The sequence below is a fragment of the Solanum verrucosum genome, unplaced genomic scaffold, assembly GCF_900185275.1.
Source record: "Solanum verrucosum unplaced genomic scaffold, falcon-dt-bn FXZP01000175.1, whole genome shotgun sequence".
NCBI classification, from domain to species: domain Eukaryota; kingdom Viridiplantae; phylum Streptophyta; class Magnoliopsida; order Solanales; family Solanaceae; genus Solanum; species Solanum verrucosum.
Window position 1 is genome coordinate 1,918,732 of NW_026020399.1, and position 19,219 is coordinate 1,937,950.

At 32.9% G+C, this 19,219-nt stretch overlaps 1 protein-coding gene across 3 annotated transcripts; it reads right to left on the reverse strand.

The window, feature by feature from the left end:
* Window positions 1-7,279: 7,279 nt before the first annotated feature.
* LOC125839695 (phytochrome C) lies at window positions 7,280-17,683 on the reverse strand. 3 transcript variants are annotated; one of them, XM_049518685.1, is made up of 5 exons: window positions 17,477-17,683; window positions 15,120-16,944; window positions 13,215-14,031; window positions 11,303-11,596; window positions 7,280-7,540 (listed from the first exon to the last, which is right to left on the reverse strand). In XM_049518685.1, the coding sequence occupies exons 2-5, from the start codon at window positions 16,939-16,941 to the stop codon at window positions 7,330-7,332; spliced, it is 3,144 nt and encodes a 1,047-aa protein (XP_049374642.1). In that variant the 5' UTR covers window positions 16,942-16,944; window positions 17,477-17,683; the 3' UTR covers window positions 7,280-7,329. The 3 variants fall into 3 exon arrangements, with proteins under 3 accessions (XP_049374642.1, XP_049374641.1, XP_049374640.1); XM_049518684.1 differs by having other exon boundaries at window positions 17,468-17,683; XM_049518683.1 differs by lacking the exon at window positions 17,477-17,683 and having other exon boundaries at window positions 15,120-17,237.
* Between the last annotated feature and the right edge of the window lie 1,536 nt (window positions 17,684-19,219).

The following is a 19,219-nucleotide window of genomic DNA, read 5'->3' on the forward strand; positions in this document are numbered from 1 at the left end:
GTAAAACTCAACATTCTCATTGAGACTTGTCTCATCACATCATCTCAAAAATATAGAATTTGCTTGACCTTCGAGTAAGAACACATCATTATATGTCAGTACTCTAGTAAAGGACTAGGATGAGATCCAACGAAAAATGATCAAAGATATGGATTCTTACTATCCATATATAATATATACCTGTAGCTAGATGTGAGGTCTCCTCTAGAAGTCTAGTAAAGTGGTGTAGAACTCAATGATTTACTTGGACTAAGATCAGTACAATGTAGAGAAACAAAAATCGACATACACCCTAAAATGCATTTCATACCGCAAATTGGAAGGCAAGTGATTGAATAGACCCCACCCCACTTCACTCTGTCTGAGACGACCTTGAAAGAACATGACTTGACAATATCATTAGGTGATGTGTTAGTATGGTTATGAAAATACGACCTGGAAGAGTAATGTTAGTGATATGTGACGAAAAAAAATAAAGATCATGTCAAATACACACATTATGCTTGTGTCTGAGATCGGTCTATTATATGGCTATTTCAGTTGACATTATAAGTGTGGACACGAGACATATTTGAGATGAGAATGACAAAAGGGTCAGATAAGCCATATATATGTGTTTAAAATAATAGGTTTAGGGCATTTGAGGCACTTATTAATCTTTGTACCAAATGAATCATTTGTGTCTAAGCGGTCACGACAACACCTTCATCACATCGTGTGTGAGTGAAAGATGTAATTGTTATGAAAAAGAATACTAGACTCCCCGTATAGAAAGGATCTTGTAAGAAACCGCTAAGACAAATTGATGGTGATAACATATTTAATCAATAAAGAAGGTATATCTATTTCCATCTAAATCTCCTGAGTCTAAATAACATTTTTCAACCTCAAAAATAACTTACTAATTTCTTATCTATCTATCTATCTATCTATCTATCTATCTGTGATTGTGATTTGATCTTATTATTATCTCTAATTTTTAAACAATATTTATCGTTAAAAACCATTGACGGGTTCCATCAAATAAAAGATGATTTTTTTAATAGTTCTATCAATCAAATAAAATATTTTTTTAATTACTTCTATCAACTTGAGGCCGATGGATGAATTAAGTTGACTTTCAATTCCTTAAAAAGTAAGTACTAATTAATTAACAAACTAGGCTATATTTAATCATTAGCAAACGTGTAATTATAGGTGGAGTACTTCTATCTAATAAACAAGGTTCATATTTGTATAATTACTTCTTCCATTTTAATTAACGGATAGTAATTTAAAAATTAAACTCCTTTTTAATTATAAAAGTATGTCATTGAGAATAAAATAGAAAGTTTATCTTTCATGCAAATTAAAATATCGTTTAACCATGGCTAGATTATAGGTATATTTATTTTAACAAATCTCACATAATTAATGTTAGTTATATCAGATACATAATAAAGTTTTTTTGGCGAAAATAATTTTGAAAATTCAAAGAAACAAGAGTAGGAGGTCCCTAAACAGCACAGGAAGTGGAACTATTGGCACATGGAATCTAATGATGTCAATTCACCCAAAGTTGTTAAAATGTCGTATGTAATATATCCATGATGACCTTAATTATAGGAAAAATGCAATCGAAAACTTTGGTGCTCTGTCATCTTTCAAAAAGATGTTGTTGCAAACTGATAAAGATCTAAGTAATTGAGAATTATCACACTATGATATGACTTAATGATCAATGAAATCAGTTAAAATAAATGGTCATGACAGATAAAAGTTCAAATTATACATAGTGGAGAAAATAATGTTAAGTGATTTCTCCAATCCGGCCATATATCTAAAATTTTGATAGATAGAGTGATTCGATACTTGTACAACTAAAAAATAGTTATATTTGATAAATTAGTTTAGTTGCGTACAAGTAGTTATATAGAAAAGCAAATTTACAATGAACAAGTGAAATCTCTTTAATTTGGTCACGAACAATAACGGTTGCTTTAACTAGCCATGCTTTCGATTTTTGTCAAAAGCTAAAATTTTGTAATTATGTGCATACGATAAAATATCAAATCAAAGAAATTAATGTTTTGAACTTTTGATGAATTGAAAAGTGAAGAAAGTTTTACTTATATAGTAGACCTCTAATTATAACCAAAAGAAATATTGTCGTCCAATTATATATACTTTTTACAACTAAAAAGACAAGAAAATTTGTGATTATTCATAAGTTACATATCTTTCACGAGAAGAAATTCCATATTGCTCGCGTCTATTCAGATTAGCAAACTTTTTCATATTTGTGCTCTTTCATGGGTAAAAAACTTAAATATACAATTTAAGCTTAAATAACCTTTATTTAACAATAGTTTGACTTTACACCAACATAGCAATAGAATCTTTACAAAAAAAAAAAAAATAATTTAAAATAAGGGTAAAAAAAAAAGAAGAAGCAACGCATCATTCAATATTAAATAAGATATTAATTCCTTAATTTACTCCAATTCAGTTACCTTCCAAAAATATTCATTACTTAATATTTCTCTCTCATATCTCAAAACAACGTATTGTAACCAAAAACAAAGTCTTTATCTCCTGTTTAAGGTCGTTTCAATGGTTGAAAGCAAGAACATGTCCGTTTTAATTCAGCACGACAAATATGAGATATCACCGGTATGTATCGTTTTTTTAAAATTACTTCCGATTTATTTTTGTAAGATTATATAGTTTAATTTTTCAAAAAAAAAAAAACAAATGTTTCAGTGGCTGAAAAATCTCTTTTTAAGGCTTTTTTGTTGTGGTTAATCATGAAAATTTTATTATTTGTAAATTGATTTTGATGAATCATTCATGGCACTAATGTTATTTGTGTAATTGTTAAAACGAACATTTCGTATGGTTTGTAGATTATGGTATTATGAATTGTAGGATTGCAAATATAATCAAAACCAAGATTAACACCTAATATAACTCGAAATCTATAAATTTACCACTGTTTAATGACAATATTAATATGGAAATCAATGTTAAATAGTAATGTACTCACTTTTTAATTAATTTGGTTATCCAAAATAATTTGATAAAATTCTTGGTAAGATCATGGTGTAATATTGGTTTAAAATATGTATTATTTATCATATTAAATTATACACCATAATGTACACCATTCAAGTACACTATAATTAATGTGTAAAATTTTTTTAAAAATAGATATTATATAATGGTATTATGCATTTAGTTGATTGTTTAATTAAATTTATTATATAAATAAATTAGTTACTTTTGGTTAGTTTGTGGTGTAAATGTTTGGTGTATATCATACATTATATATTAGATTGGAATGCCAAACTCAAAATTGTAACTTTTTGCACATCAATGATCAAATGAGACTTAATTTTAAAAAATAAATAAAATAAAATAAAATAAAATAAAAATAAAAAATATATATATATATATTAGATTGAATGTACACCAAATTGTCACCATAATGTACACCTTAATCATATAATCATGGTGTTATGCACCGTTGGATTGTAACATATAATCATGTTCAATTTTATCAATCATAAATCAATGTTATATATATAGTTGGTTATAAGTTGGTGTTCGAATTTCATTATAAGAATAATGAAGTGGACACCAATTTTTAACCATATTATACACCATTTCGTATATAACTTTTTCTTGGTGATGTAAAAAAAATATGATTGTGTATTTCAAATTTGATTGTTATAACGGTTGTTTAGTAGGTTATTTATTTATTTTTTTAAATGTATTGCAGGAAGGTATGTGAATTTTAAGATTGAAGGAGTGATATGTGACGCAAATACCATTTAAAAAAAATATATCAAAACTTGTATCAAATATCCATATGAGGATTAGCATTGTTGAGTTAATTTTTTTTATTTTTATAACACTTTTTTTTTTCATAATCTAATTGAATGTTATTAACGGATTTGAATTTTATTGGTTGTTTATTAAACATTTTTTTTTAGAATCATATTTAATCATATGATGTAATTAGTTCTATTATTTATGTTGGTTTTCCTTGTGGTATTAAATGTCATTTGAAAAAAAAGGCACGAAATATCAATTAAATTGGTATATTATATGGGGTAGAATTCAATAATTGTTGATATATTATATGGTACAATTTTGATATGAGGTAGAATTCAATAATTGTTGGTATATTATATAGTACAAATGTTAGTATTATTATATGGTACATTTTTTATATTATAAATTTTTAATGTTATTCGTACATAGTGTCATATAGTTTTAGTGTAATTTCAAGTTCTATACCACAATGTATACCGTTTTAAAGAATCAATTTATATACTAGTAAAATTGTATTTACAAATAAAAATATATATATTGAAATCATATTGTACATCAATTGATACCATAATAAGATTTCATATTTTCCTTTTTTACAATATTACCTAAAAGAATTCTATTATTGATATACAAATTAGTATGCATAAATAATTATTGTGGTATGCAAATGGTTATTATTAGGGTATGCAAATGTTTTTTTTTTTTATTACTTTGCATATATTGGTACTTATATAATGGAACTTAAATTGGTATTTTTTTTTATAAAAGAATTGAAACGAAAATGTAGAGAGAAGAACAAGTTCAAGAGTAATTGTATCAAATAAGGAATGTGTTAAATGGTAGAAATCCTATTAATTAGGCAATAAATTCTCCCCCAAAAAATCAGCACTAGAATTGAAAAAATCAACCAAAAAAATGAGAGAAAGAAACGTGCATCCTAAAAAAATTGGATCTTTAAGTAAAAAAATTATATTCAACTATAATTGTCATTGAGAATTCCAAAGTAAATACGATATGTCAAAAATTGTAATGTACACCAAATTGTCACCATAATGTATACAATATTAAAAAATTTATATCCAAAAAAACATGTTTATGCCATTCCATATCCTAATTTCCATATATATATATATATATATATTATTCTGCAGATAACTTATATCAAGAAAAATAACATGTTTATACTATTTTATTTCATAATTTTACCACCATATATATACCAAATTTGCACTTAAATAATATCAAGAAAAACAAGAAGTTTATACCATTCTATATCTTCTTTTTTTTTATCATTATATTATTCTAAAAGTAAAAAAAAAACGTAATTGAAGAGAAAGAAAAAATAAATTTAGAAGTGTAGTTTTATGAAGTAAGAAAGAGAAAAAAAAAAAAGGCAAAAATAATGTAACCAATTATAGTTGTGATTGAAAATAAAAAAAGTAAAAATAATAAATTATGAAACACATAAAATCAGCCCACTAAGCTAAAAAAATAGGTGAAAAAATCGTATAAAGATATGTATATTTATTAAGTTGTCAAGTTTGTAATTAAAATGATAATGTTATAAATAAAAAGAGTAAATTAACATTATGTAAATTAAAATCTTAAATTGAATATTCTAGTAATTTTTCCATTCAACTTTCAACAAATATCTCTTAAGGGTAAACCTATTCGAAAAATATCCTTTCCATAAAAACACCTTTAAAGTATATATTCTACTTGAAACTTTTTCTGCTTTAAGAAAGAACAAAAATTGATTACATATAAATGTAATCACTAACATAAATTTTAGAAGAAAAAAAAAAGTTTCCAAGTCAAAGGGTTGAGATCAAATGAAGAATTAGTAGTACTTACTGAACTTCACTTATTATTTGTTTCTCTATTTTTACCCTATATTGTTTTTTGATGAAGTCTAATTTGTATGAATAATAATAGGGTAGACATCTCATAAAAATGAGTGTATATCATATCTGCACCACGTTATTATGATTAGAAATATCATATATTTAATGGTTATTAATCTAAAAATTGAAACAAATAATTAGTTGGCATACATACATATACATATATATATATATATACACTAGTCTTTGCACGTTTATCCCCTATTATTTTCATAAAATCTGTACATTCCTAATTTTATATCTTCAAATCCATGTTTCCAGAGACTGTTATTTTTATAAAATTTGTATATGCCTAATTTTATGTATTATTCTACTAAGCACGTGTTTAGTCAAACACAACAATATCATCTAATTTTAACACAATTTTAGTTATTATTCCCACTATTTATTTTTAGCTGTCATATTACGCTTTTTGAGAGTCAATTTGACTACTTTTTAAATTTAATTTAGATTGCACTAATTTGATATTTTAAAATAAGAATTTAGATATTAAAAAACTATACGAAAAGTACTATAAATTGTAATTTTTTTCATATCAATATGATGAAAAAACATATTTGAAAATGTTAGTTAAAATTTATATCGTTTGACTATTAAAAAGAAAATAGTAACAGCTAAAAAAGAACGGAAGGAGTAGGTCATGAAATAGGAAATGTTGAACTATGTAAGACTAATTAAGATAATATAACATCTAGCATTATCGGAGTTGCCGACATAGAATTAGCATTGATACATAATATTAAAAAAATTATTAAAACACCTAAATAGGACTAACTTGCTTTTTACCAACCAAAAAAAGGCACAAGTATATCAATAATGATGTACCACATTCGAGGCAACCATGTCATTGCCATGTATACAAGTCCAGTAACTCCATTATCTTTAGAATGTGATACATAATCTTTAGGTTTGTTCAAAAGTATGTAATTTTAATTTGGTTAAAAGATGAAAAAAGAAAGTAACAAAAAACTTCATTTCATACATCAAATACCTTTTCAAGAAACAACATATATTAGACAACCAGGATTACATCTTCATGCTGGTTCACTACTAAATCATCAAAAACTCAATTATGCTAAATGATGATTATGACTTCTAAACACTTCGTGTATGGAGAAAATGAATGAAAAGGTTGGGTATATTTTATTAGGAAAATAAATGGTTGATTGATTATATGTACATCGCAATAAAGATGGGAAGATGAAACAATTCAAGATTGACATTAAGATTATGTGGATTTTACTTTGAAGTAGTAGAGTGATATGTTGAAAGGTTGTTCTTGTTAATAGTTGCTGTACATTATGTCAGTTGATAGCTAAGTTATGCTGAAATAACAACATGCCTAAATGGCTATGAAGATGCCCGCGCCCCACGCTGTTAGGTACAAGAAGAAGAAGAAGCAACGAAAAGCAACTGATGTTGCAGCTTCTACATTGCTGATTCTCTGAAATTAGCCTTTTTCCAGTGATGGAGCAAAGATATCAGCAGTGGAAATTCTTCGCTAGGTAAACTATGAAGAGCCATTAGAAATAGTAAGTGAATTAGTACTAGTCATGTAAAAATATGTTGTCTGCAGCAGGATAGTCAGGAACACTTATGTCTGGAATTATTAGTTGTTCTTCTTCTCCACCAGCGGAAATTCAACTAATATAATGAATGAGGATCTCTCCGCCTCACGAAGATACTGGACGGTGCCATCCATGATTTTAACAAGTTTCTGGCTGATGTATAGGGCAAGACCTTCCCTTGATATGCTCTGACTGTAGTGGAACATATGTTGAATTAGCTCGTCAGGTATCCCTGGGGATGGATGAGTGATCCTGAGAGGTGAAATGCAATATAGTAAGATTTAACGTACAGTGGAAGCAGATCACTCTTCAAACTTCGCACATAAACCTTGGTTAAGAATTAGGAGAAAGGGTATGCGATAGCTTATTATTTGAAGAGAGATTTCATCGTGATATACGACTAAAAGATTACAACTTCAAGTACTTAAGCATCTAGCATTTAACCAACAACAACATACCCTTGTAATCCCACAAGTGGGATTTGTGGGTTCAAATGGTTATATTGTTGTTGTTGTTGTTGTTGTACACAGATACAAAAAGAGATCAAACATAGACTACAGTTACTGCATAGTACAAAGAGAGCACATAGATGTCGGTCTTTGTTTCGGAAATTATGTAATTAGTTTGTTTGCTTTGGTTCTTGTTCTGCCTGGGGCCTAGATGGCTATAGTACCCTTCCTAGAAGGTGATTGTAGTCCTAGGTGCTCTTTAGTTTGTTTTACTTTCTTGGTTGTCAATGGTAATAGTTCACAGTCATTACCAAAAAAAAAATGCAGCTCTATAAAATTTGGATAAATTGAGATATTTTATATTTATTTTTCCTTTCTTCCTTCTTTTCTGGAGGGTAATCTCAATTTGCCCCTTCTCTTTCCATCCCCTCGTTTTAACTTGAAGAAAATGTTGGTTACTACAATAATATATGCAATGTATTACTCTTATGCTAAAGGGTGACAGAAAAGGATCACTCCAAAGAGTTCCAACATTTGAAATCTCAGAATCAGTGAAAACTGCTAAAAACCTAATCGAGCACTGCACTGCTACTTCTAGCCTTCTAAGTAAATTCTAACAGACCAGGAAAAAGAAATTTGAGGCAGATTTCCCTTGTTTGATACTACAACAACAACATACCTAGTGTGATCCCCACAAGTGCGGTGTAGGCAAACCACCCCTATCATAGAGGGGTAGAGAGATTATTTGCAAAAGACTCTCGGCTCAAGAAAAGTGTTTTTCAAAACAAGTTTGAAAAATACTAGAGTTAAACAAGCTATGCTGAAAATATCAAAGAAAAGAAAAGTTTGAGATTTGACAGAGAAAAATAGTAAAAATAACCAAAGTAACATAAACAACAATGGTGATAAAATTGAAGAATACGATGCTCTCCCACAAGAAAGAGAGAAATCACTTGATTACCAATAGACCTTCTACTCTAATCCTCGACCTCCATTTTCTCTTATATAGGATCAGTGAGCTAAAAATGTGTCATATATTGTCTAATCACCTCTCCCCAGTTCTTCCAAGATCCATCTCTACCCCTCCTTAGACCTATCAGGCTATCATTGTCAACCTCCCGCACCTCCTCATTAGAGCATTTATGTTCTTCCTCTTCATATGCATGAACATCACGGTCTCGCTTCCCGCATATTGTCCACCACGAAGGCCACTCCCGCCTTGCCCCCGTATATCCTCATTCCTAATTTTGTCTCTCCTAGTGTTCCCAAACATTCATGTAACCATCCCCATTTTCATTAATTTCATGTTTTGGATGTGAGTTCTTGATTGGCCAACACTTTGCTCCATACAATATAGTTGGTCTAACAGCCATTCTATAACACTTGTCGTTAAGTCAAGGTGGTACATTTTTATCACATAGGACACCATGTGTGAGCCTCCATTTCATCCGCCTAGCTCCAATACGATGTGTGACATCATCATTGATCTCCCCATTTCCTTAGATTACTGACCCATGATACTTGAAACTTCCTCTATTGGGAATGACTTGTGTATCAATTCTCACTTCCACATCCGCCACATGTGACGCGTCACTGAACTTGAACTTCGTGTACTCTATTTTGATTCTGCTCAACCTGAAAACAACTATAGGTCTGTCTCCAAACCTCCGGTCTACAATTAACTTCCCCACATGTCGCGTCAATCAATACTATATCATCAGTAAATAACATACACCATGGTACTTTCCCCAAAATATGTCGTATCAATTCATCCATCACCAATGCAAAAAACAATGGGCTAAGAATTGATGCCTGGTGCAACCCCATCTCAATTGGGAAGTGTTTCTCCGACTGTTCTCACTCTGTTCTTGGCTTCATTGTACATGTCCATCCTTAATCACTCTAATATATGCCACATGTACATCTCAAAACTCCAAGCATCACCATAAAGCCTCCCTTGGGACTTTGTCATATGTCTTTTCTAGGTCAATAAACATCATATGTAAGTCTCTTTTTCTATCTCTATACTACTCCAACAATCTCCTTAAAAGATGAATGACTTCCATAGTTGATCATGCTGGCATGAATTTGAATTGGTTCTCGAAAATAGACACATCCCTCCTAATCTTCATCTCAACCACTCTCTCCCAAACACCATAGTGTGGCCTAATAGTTTGATACCCATATGGTTGTTGCAATTTTGAGTATCACTCTTGTTCTTGTACAACGAGATCATTATATCTCACATCCATTCTCCGGGTATTTTAGTCTTCCTAAAAGTAACATTAAACAACTAAGTCAACCACTACATACCTATTTTGCCTGCGTTGTTCCAAAATTTCATCGGAATCTCATCTTGGCCAAATCACTCTTCCCCCTCTCATCTTACGAATTGCAATTTCCCCCTTAACCACCCCAAACTTTATACGCCTACAATATCCAAAATCTTGATGGCTCTCGAAGTACTCTAAATCACCCGACACAATATTCTTGTCCCTCTACATTAAGAGTATGAAATTATCCTGCTATATGTGTTTAATGTACGTCTCTTCCACCAATATTTTTTCATTCTTGTCTTTAATGCACCTCACTTGGTCTAGGTCGCGAGCTCTCCTTCTCTCGCCTTGGCAAGCCTATACAACTTCTTTTCCTCATCTTTGTCCTTTAGTTCATACACGTGTTCAAATGTTGCCATTTTAGCCGTCATAACTGCTATCCCTGCTTCCTTCCTTCAAGTCTTGTGCCTCTCCCTATTTGCCCTCTTTTCCTCCTCTTTATTGCTCTCCGCTAACTTCATGTAAGCGACTTTTTTGAATTCCACTTTTTCTTGGACCTCTCAATTCCACCACCAGCCACTCTATGTCCACCAAAGTTACCCTTGGAAACCCCACTTATCTAGTTGCTTCCGTAATACAATTAGTTGTCCTAGTCTTCATACTATTTGTGTCCCCTCTAATCTCCCAAGCCTTATGTAATACATTTATTATTTTAACCCCGTATTACAAGAGAGATAAAAGATTAACACGCAATAGGGCATTTTAGTGCCGTTTCAGCAGCTCAGAAAGCTTTACTTAGCATTTTTCAGCTTCAGCATGGTTTGCGGGTACATTATATGCATCGGTACCTCCAATTGAAGAGAATTTACATGTTCACTTAATGGTCTCCCATGTTTAAAGCGGAGGAGCTTTCTTCAGATATCATTAGAGAAAAAATAGCTTTGAGGAAATGAAGAATGGAACTTGCGCACTTTGTCACAGAATCTAAAGCCTCTACATTTGGATTAGTACTCATACAAGTCAAATTTCTGTAATTTACTCTGTTTAAACATTTTAAGCCACACAAATCATACTTTAAAAAAATCGTGTTTTCCAATAAAACAGCAAAAGATGTACACTAAGAAGCATGGAGTGTAATCACAATCTTGAGAACATAGCTGGGATTACGTTGAGATAACTAGCAGTAGTTAGTTCACAATCTAAAACAAGCCCATAGACTTCATTTTGACAAAAGACTTGCATGCAAAAAAATCAATAAATCCAAATCTGAGTGATAAGAGAATGATTACCGAAATTCAAGATGCATGACGTACATCTTCGTCCCTATACGTTCCTTCCTTGGAATTACTCTGAAATGCACAGAGGAGTCTTCAAAGGGAGTAAAGAGGATAGCTGTGGTCAAAAAGTCAGAAAGGACTTGTTGAAGCCTCAAATTGTCACCAATCAGGTACAGCTGTGATACTTCGACAGGCGAGTCCCATGTGACCTGAACCTTGCGCTCCTGACTAAGAATCATAACTTGATTAATGACCACTGTAACAACTTCTCCAAGATTGAACTCACAAGAGTTCATTTCCATATAGCTGAAAAAAATATTGCAATGATCAGGACCAGTCCAAAAATATATAAAGATAATAAATATCCACAAAATGAGTGTCACAGAGATGCAAATTAAAATGGATGTTCGGTCATACAATATTAGATAAGATCAGAAATTATCACAACCACCTACAAGTGCAAGTAGCACATATAGAGGATAGACTGAGAGAATGTTGTTTGAAATAGTTTGACCACATGTTACATAGGCCTCCAAATGCACCAGTTCTCAGATGTGAAAATATGATGAATATGAACGTGTTGAAAGAGGAAGAGGTAGACCTAAAATCACATCGAAAAAAGTTTACTTAAAAAAGTCATCTAAATTTTTTTTAGAATATATCAGGATCCAGCCAAATCTAGTAAAAATGGAAGCTGAAAATCCATATAGGTGATACCAACTAGAAGAATCTTAGTATAATAAGGATAGAACTACTAGAGTATAGTAGAGACTCCCTGTGTGATAATCCTTAAGTACGGAATATCAAAATATTATGGACCCAAATAGAGCATTTATGATGCTGAGGGTTCATACAGTCAGCCCCAACTAGATTGAAGCTTTTTGTGTAGTTGTCTTCTATGTTGCTCGGACACGGTGTGGGTATTTAATATGGGTGCAGATTAGAGGTCGGATTCTTCATCACAAAAATTTTAGAATTCAGGGGTATGATCCGAGTGCAGATATGGGTATTGGGATATGACCAATAAATGTATATTACGACATATAAACTATAGATTTTGATTAGTTAAAGTTATAGAACTTAAATTAATCTAACTTCATATTCTTTATAAACACCAAAATTTTACTCAAACGGTACCTTGCATAATAGAAAAGCATTTTCATAGACAAATATATATATCCAATCAATCTATACTTCTCGGTCAGAGAATGTAGTCAAAGTATCCAAGGTAAGTTGACCAAATCAGGTATTAATCCCACACTACACCCACACCCATGTCATGTCGACACTCGACACAGGTGTCGCACACGAATTTTGAAGTGCCCACGCAACATAGTTTATTGTACAGTTGGGCTCTCTCTAATTCTCAGTTTGAAAACCAGAGAGCAGGACAATTTCATTTCTAAGCCCACTATTTTCTTTCCTACTTTCCCTTCTTGTACTTTGACTCTTCTCTTCTTTTCCCTATTTTCCTGACAGGGTAAGAGCCTTAAGCGTAATAGTGACCACATAGCATAAATTGTGGATCATTAGCCTTTTGGATAACCTAAGGGAACTTCTAAGCAACCCATTCTTCATTTGTTTCAATCCATCCCCGCCATTCACCATAGAGATACATAAACTAACATCAAGAAGAGAGAAAGACATCAAAGACTTTTGAAAGCAAAGAACAGAAGAACTGATGCATCAGCTTCCTTAGCAATCTCTACAAAACGGAAAAAAAGGAACTTCCTTAGCAATCTCCCAAAATGCCAGGCACACACTTTGTGTAAAACAGGCAGGCAGAGTAGCTCTTTGCAAGTACATAGAAGCTACAGCTATGATCCAGATGAGCAGAAATACTAGTGCAATGGCCTGAGCATAAAACAGATATTTCTTCTTTACATAAAAGGTATAACAATAAATGCAGGTCAGATTATCATACCATTCCTCAATACTCTCAATATCAGTGTCATCAATGATCTTGGCTAGTTGTTCTTGACACATTGTGCTTGTCTTCAGCAATTGCCTTTGATCCTTGCTTAAATCAGAAGATTTCAGCAGATTCTGTATGCAGTTTATTCCATTTAAAGGGTTTTTTAGTTCAAGTCGAACATAAGCCAACTTTTTAAGACTATTTTTAGCAGCTTGTTCTGACAGCTTTTGCACATGCATTGCATATTGAAGTTCTGGACTAGGAACATGCAGGAAGCACAAGACCCCAGTTACCCGACCATTGTCATCAACCCTTTTATTTGCAGAGATTAAGGCTTCAATATACTTACCCTGTTTATTAAATAACCCGAAAAACAATTTCTCACCTTCCCCACCAGCAATTACTCTATTCAATAATATCGTGAGCTGGGTCAATGTGTCTTGATCTTTAACCCTGCAACCGAAGCTATTGACTGTGAAAACTTCACCAAGAAGCATTTGATTAATGACCTCCTCCCTCTTCGACCCAGTAAACTTGTGCATAGCATCATTCCATTCCACACATCTTCCATGTTCATCCATCACAAAAATTGGAGGAATTAAAGGAGATGGACTGCGGATAATTCCAACATAATCACCTTGAATGCGACTATATTTGTCCTTAATCAGCTTTAGCCCAGTAACATCTTTTCCAATAAAGCAAACTCCAACAATGTTTTGTCTAACATCTCGACTACAGCAGGCATTAGCCACTATTGTAATTGACCCGACCTTTTCTTGAGGACCAAGTGTTCTAAGTTTGATTTCTACATTTTTCTCCTCCTTGCCTGCAATTTAAATATCAAAATAGAATCATTTTCAAGGAAAAAAATCGAAAAGAACAAAATAAGCACAGAAGTTATTGCATGGATGTCAAGTAGCAATACCAGAGAAAAAAGACAGGAAGGGAGAGGGAAATACCCTGAATGGGGATCCTAACAAGAACAACAACAATAACATACATAGTGTAATCCCACAAGTGGGGTTTAGGGAGGGTGGTGCATACGCTACCTTATCCCTACCTTGTGAAGGTAGAGAGGTTGTTTCAAATAGACCCTCGGCACAACAACAAATAATACCCTTCGGGGTGGCCCAGTGGTTTGGGCTTGGGACTTCCATGTTGGAGGTCTAAGTTCGAAACCCCTTGCCAGCGAAAGCAAGGGGTTTGCCTTCTGGGTCGAGCTCATCGCACCGGGCTTGCCTAGTGCGGGTTACCTCTCCTATGTGGTTTGCGAGCTATTGCATAGGAGCGGGGGTTTTATCCTGTGTGCACCCAAAGGGTAGCGGCTGCGGGTTTCCCTTGTCATCAAAAAAAAAAAATAGACCCTCGGCACAAGTAAAGCATATCAAAATCAAGTATGGAAGGGAAATACAGTAGAGAAGTCATGCTGAAAATAATGGAGAAGAGAAAAGTAGCAACAACAAATAATGTGATAATATCCAGCATTGAGGTCGAAATACCAGACTGCATGTCAAAATCGAGTAAAGCATATCAAAATCGAGTTTCAGACTGCATGAGGGGCCAAAAATGTGAAAGACCAGCAATGTCCAAAACAGTTCATTGAATTCCACTACAGTTTTTGACATTTCCTTTGTTCTTTTTAGAGCTTCATGTCAGAGGTCTTTATACACGAGGAAACAAACTCAAAATGAGACCAAATATGCTAGGATTTTTTTTTTTTAAATGTTGCTAGGATTGATAAATAAACAATTTGACATAGCCGATGCAGCTCGTGCATAAGTTGTAATTTAAGAAAGGAAAAATAGATAAAGTGGCATGAAACAATCTTTTGTTTTTTTCACAAGGTACGTTCATCTACACATATTGCAAATATTGAACTAACAAAGTAAATGACAAGGATAACCAGAATATCACCTTGCAAAGCCAGGGAGAGAACACCTTTAATTGTGTTTGTTGTACCATCAATAACCAAATCAACCAAAGGTACACCTATAGCATTCTCTACCGGTAATCCAGTTAGTTCAGAAACTTTAGAGTTCCATCCATTGATACGGCCTGAAGCATCAACAGCCAAAATGGGTAATGATGCTGTCTCAATGAGACGAACCATTCCGTTTGTGACAATATGAAGTTCATCCACTCTATCTATACTGGTATTTACAGCAGGGACATTCACAATCATTTTAGAACAATCAGCAGCCTCATCTTGCAAAGATCCTCGCAATATCAGCTGCAGGGAATGGATGGCATCCATTTCCACATCTTCCCAAGGCAGGCTCCGCCGCTTAACAACCTCCAGAAAGGCTTTAAATGATGACCTTGGGTGCATTTTTCTTCCGTCATCCTTGTCTCCAGGAAGATGTTTTGCACCACCCCACTTGATCTCTTTAGCTGTGTGGGAGCGGAACCAGAAGAGGAAATCTTTTGAAGTTATTTTTATAGCAGCCATTCCACATACCGCATCACCGAGCACAGAAGCACCTGGGCAGCCAGCTTCCATGAGGCTATCAGTGTTTAAACCTGTACTATCACCATGAGATTCATTAAGCCATTCAGCTATATCTCTGATTTGGGACTCCGTAGGGGTAACACCATGCAACCAAAGTTTGTTCCTATAATAAAGTGCAGCCCCGTCACACTTTACAAGGTCCATAACATTAGGAGACTGAGTAACAATCCCCATGGGAGCATCTCTTAGAAGCATGTCACACAGAACAGTTTGAGTTTGCAGTATCTGTTTTTCCTTAAGTTGAGCTGCCATTTGCACTTCTTTATTGATCTGAACACTGAAAACTTGTAGCAAGAACTCACACGCGTACCTCAAAGGAAAAGAAAGAAATCTAGGGCAACTGTGATGGCAAACTACCAAACCCCACAGTTTTCTTCCCACTTGCTGGTCACTATCCAACTCATCATCTTCCTCACTAATCATCACAGACATCGCCATAGATGCAACAGTACCCATATTGGTCATGTATTGTGCATGACAGCCATGGGGAGCTCTTAATGTGGATCCACCAAGGCTCAGCGACTGAGCCAATCTTGGGTCTTGAATCACCCTAATTGGTGGAGCTAAGCAATCACATATCATCCTAACCTTATTCTTCATGAAGAGAAATCTTGAAGCTTGTGGTATATCTGTAGCAGGGTAATGCAAGCCAAGATAAGGTTCTAGTTCAGGCATACGACATTCAGCAACTACTTCCCCGTGTTCATCCTCGTGGAATTTATAAACCATAACACGATCATAGCCTGTCAAATGACTCACTTCTCTAACTAATACATCACATAACAATGATATATCCCCGCTTGGCAGAGATTGCAATTTTCCAATGGCTTTAGCTGCTAGCTTATAAGATTTTATAGCTCCTGCTGTAGTTACAGGGACCTCATCTGGATCCACAGGCTCCAACTCTATTACTAATCCAACATCAATGCGGTGCAGAATCGCATAGAAAGGCTTCCCTGAGTTTTTACAATGAACCAAAATAGGATTTAGCAAACTAAGTTCTCCAAAGCTGGCTGCTTTTTCAAGGGCAGAAGCACCTGCAGATCGAAACAGTTTCCTGACATCAGTTCCAAATGTCAGAGCCTCTTGCTGTTCGATGCTTGGAACAGCATGAGGTGTCAAGTCCAACATTTCTGGTGCATTTTCGCTATACGCTATGACAGCAAAGTTGTGCTCATCGATAGCAATCATACATCCAAACGGCTGAATTAGACTTCCCCTTTGCATTTTCTGGAGATAATTAGATACAGTTGAAGATGGAAGATTGCTAGTGGAATTAGACAAGTTAACTGAACTAGAGTAATCAAACTGTTGCTCAGACTCCTCAAACTCCACATGGAGCTTTGCATCAACTGAAGTCTGAGCAATAACTCTAGCACCATGCCTAGATCTAGCTGAACTGCCCCTTGAGCAATTCGTCCTGTTTGTTGTAGAACTAGAAGACATCTCTCTATATCCTCTTTGAATTTCAGTTTCTCTAGCTATCTTTTGTATTGATTCTTAATAATCAACAAGAAGATATCAAAATTGGGGATGGAAAAACTCCCCTATGTTATTAGTAAAAGCCTAGAAGAATCAAGAATCAAGAATCTGAAATGTAACAACAAAAAATTGAAAACCAGACAAAAACTCCAAAAGGTCTCACCTTTATCCAGAATAAATATAGTACCAAAATAAGGTGATAAAGAAAAGACAAGTTACAGCAAGAATCCACCAAATTCAACAAAAAGAAAAGGTAAAAGGTGATACCCACTTGAACTACCTTGTACCAATCCAAGATTCCTCCATGTGAAGAAGCACGAAAAGCTTATGAAGAAATTATTCAACTTATGCTTCTTGATTGTCAATCATTCAGCCAAATCAAGAAAAATGGTCAGCTAAAAATAGAGTCTTTAAGCATATACTTTTGTTGGGGCTTTACCAAAACACCTTTAAATACTCAAAGAGTGGCACAAGCAATTAAATCAACTGAAATTTGCTGTAACTAATTAACGTTTGGTTGTCTACACAGGATGCTCCACATCCCTACATGAGACCACAGCAGCACAGAGAAAATATTTTAGGATTTAAGTCTTTTCTTTTCTTTTCTTTTTTGGATTTTCTGCCTGAAAAGGGAACCACTCTCTGCCACTACTTTTTTTTATGATTCCCACTCATGTTTGGATTTTCTTTCTCGTGTTTGGGTTTGATGCACTTGAGTCGACTCTCTATGTAATAATAAGAATTGTGTATATTCTATTGAGACTCCATTAAATGAATATGTTGTTATTGTTGTTTATACGGAATGTTTCAGTTTGTTCTTAAAAGATATGAGTAATTTTTATTTTTTTATAGTTTTAAATTTTAATTTTTCACATCATATTTAAAATTATACGAATGTAAAAAATATTTGATACATTTTACTATTTTAACTTGAGAAGATTCAAAATTTTCTTTGTTTTCTTGAATTAAGTGTTAAATCAAAATCAGATAAATAAATTAAATAATAATTCAAAAAAATCTAGTTCAAAGTTACTATTAAATTTTGTTATAACAGTAAACACAATAAGAAAATTTAACTAAAAAACTAACAAAATTGTAACCATAAATCAATTTATTTATTTATTTTCTTCTTGGCTTATCTAAACTTGATAGATTTCTTTTTTCTTATTTTTCAAATTCAATAATTTTTTTATAATAGTAAATTCAGTTGAAAACTCATATTTTTATAGTAACAGCTCAATTGTCCATCAGAACAAAATTTATTCAATAATTATAAACTCGGTTGAAAATTTTGAATATTAACACATACATAAAATGATTGTTGTGGGCAATATGAATTATGTCTTTTTAATTCAGTTTTCCAGCAAAAGAAATTAAAAATGAATGTGAATTGTTACATAAATGTATTTTTTTCCTCTCTATTTTCTAGCCCTTATACATATATATACATACATAATATAAATAGATTTAGCTCCCTCTCTATGCCTCTTGGTACTGCATAGGTGTTTAGATAAGAAATATTACAATTTAGGATGAGCTTTCGTCCTTCGCCTATAGACGACGATTTGACTTTGCTATTGCTCATGACTTCATATAAAGTCACGTAGTCATTAATTTTATCATTAGAATGTCTATGAGATACAGATCGATCGTTAATATGATAACGTCCTTTTGAGATATTAACTCTTAAATAAATATTAGAATTTAGAATAATACATTTTAAAACTCATAGATGGATTCATAATTGCGAAAAAAGATATACTATTAAATATTTAAAAAAATCAAGAATAAAAGGAAATTCTAGGTGATATAGAAAGCTATTGGCTATTGCAATACAGGAAATAATGTAAATATTTGAAGAGGTTTCTCTCCATTCGTATTTAGAAAATATTTTTCAATTTTTTCATGTTATATTGGCCAAAAAACTATTAATGTGTGTAAATCTGCTTTTTTATTTATATGAAAAAAGTTATGAAGCATTTGAATCGATTACTGTTTATATAAAACATCGCTATAAATTGCT

Excerpts from the sequence above, each read along its gene's own strand:
- LOC125839695 (XM_049518683.1), bottom strand. The coding sequence starts at position 17,160 with ATGTCTTCTAGTTCTACAACAAACAGGACGAATTGCTCAAGGGGCAGT. Across the intron at positions 14,032-15,119 it reads TCTCTCCCTGGCTTTGCAAG|GCAAGGAGGAGAAAAATGTA; the intron begins GTGATATTCTGG and ends TTTAAATTGCAG. Across the intron at positions 11,597-13,214 it reads ATTGAGAGTATTGAGGAATG|CTATATGGAAATGAACTCTT; the intron begins GTATGATAATCT and ends TATTTTTTTCAG.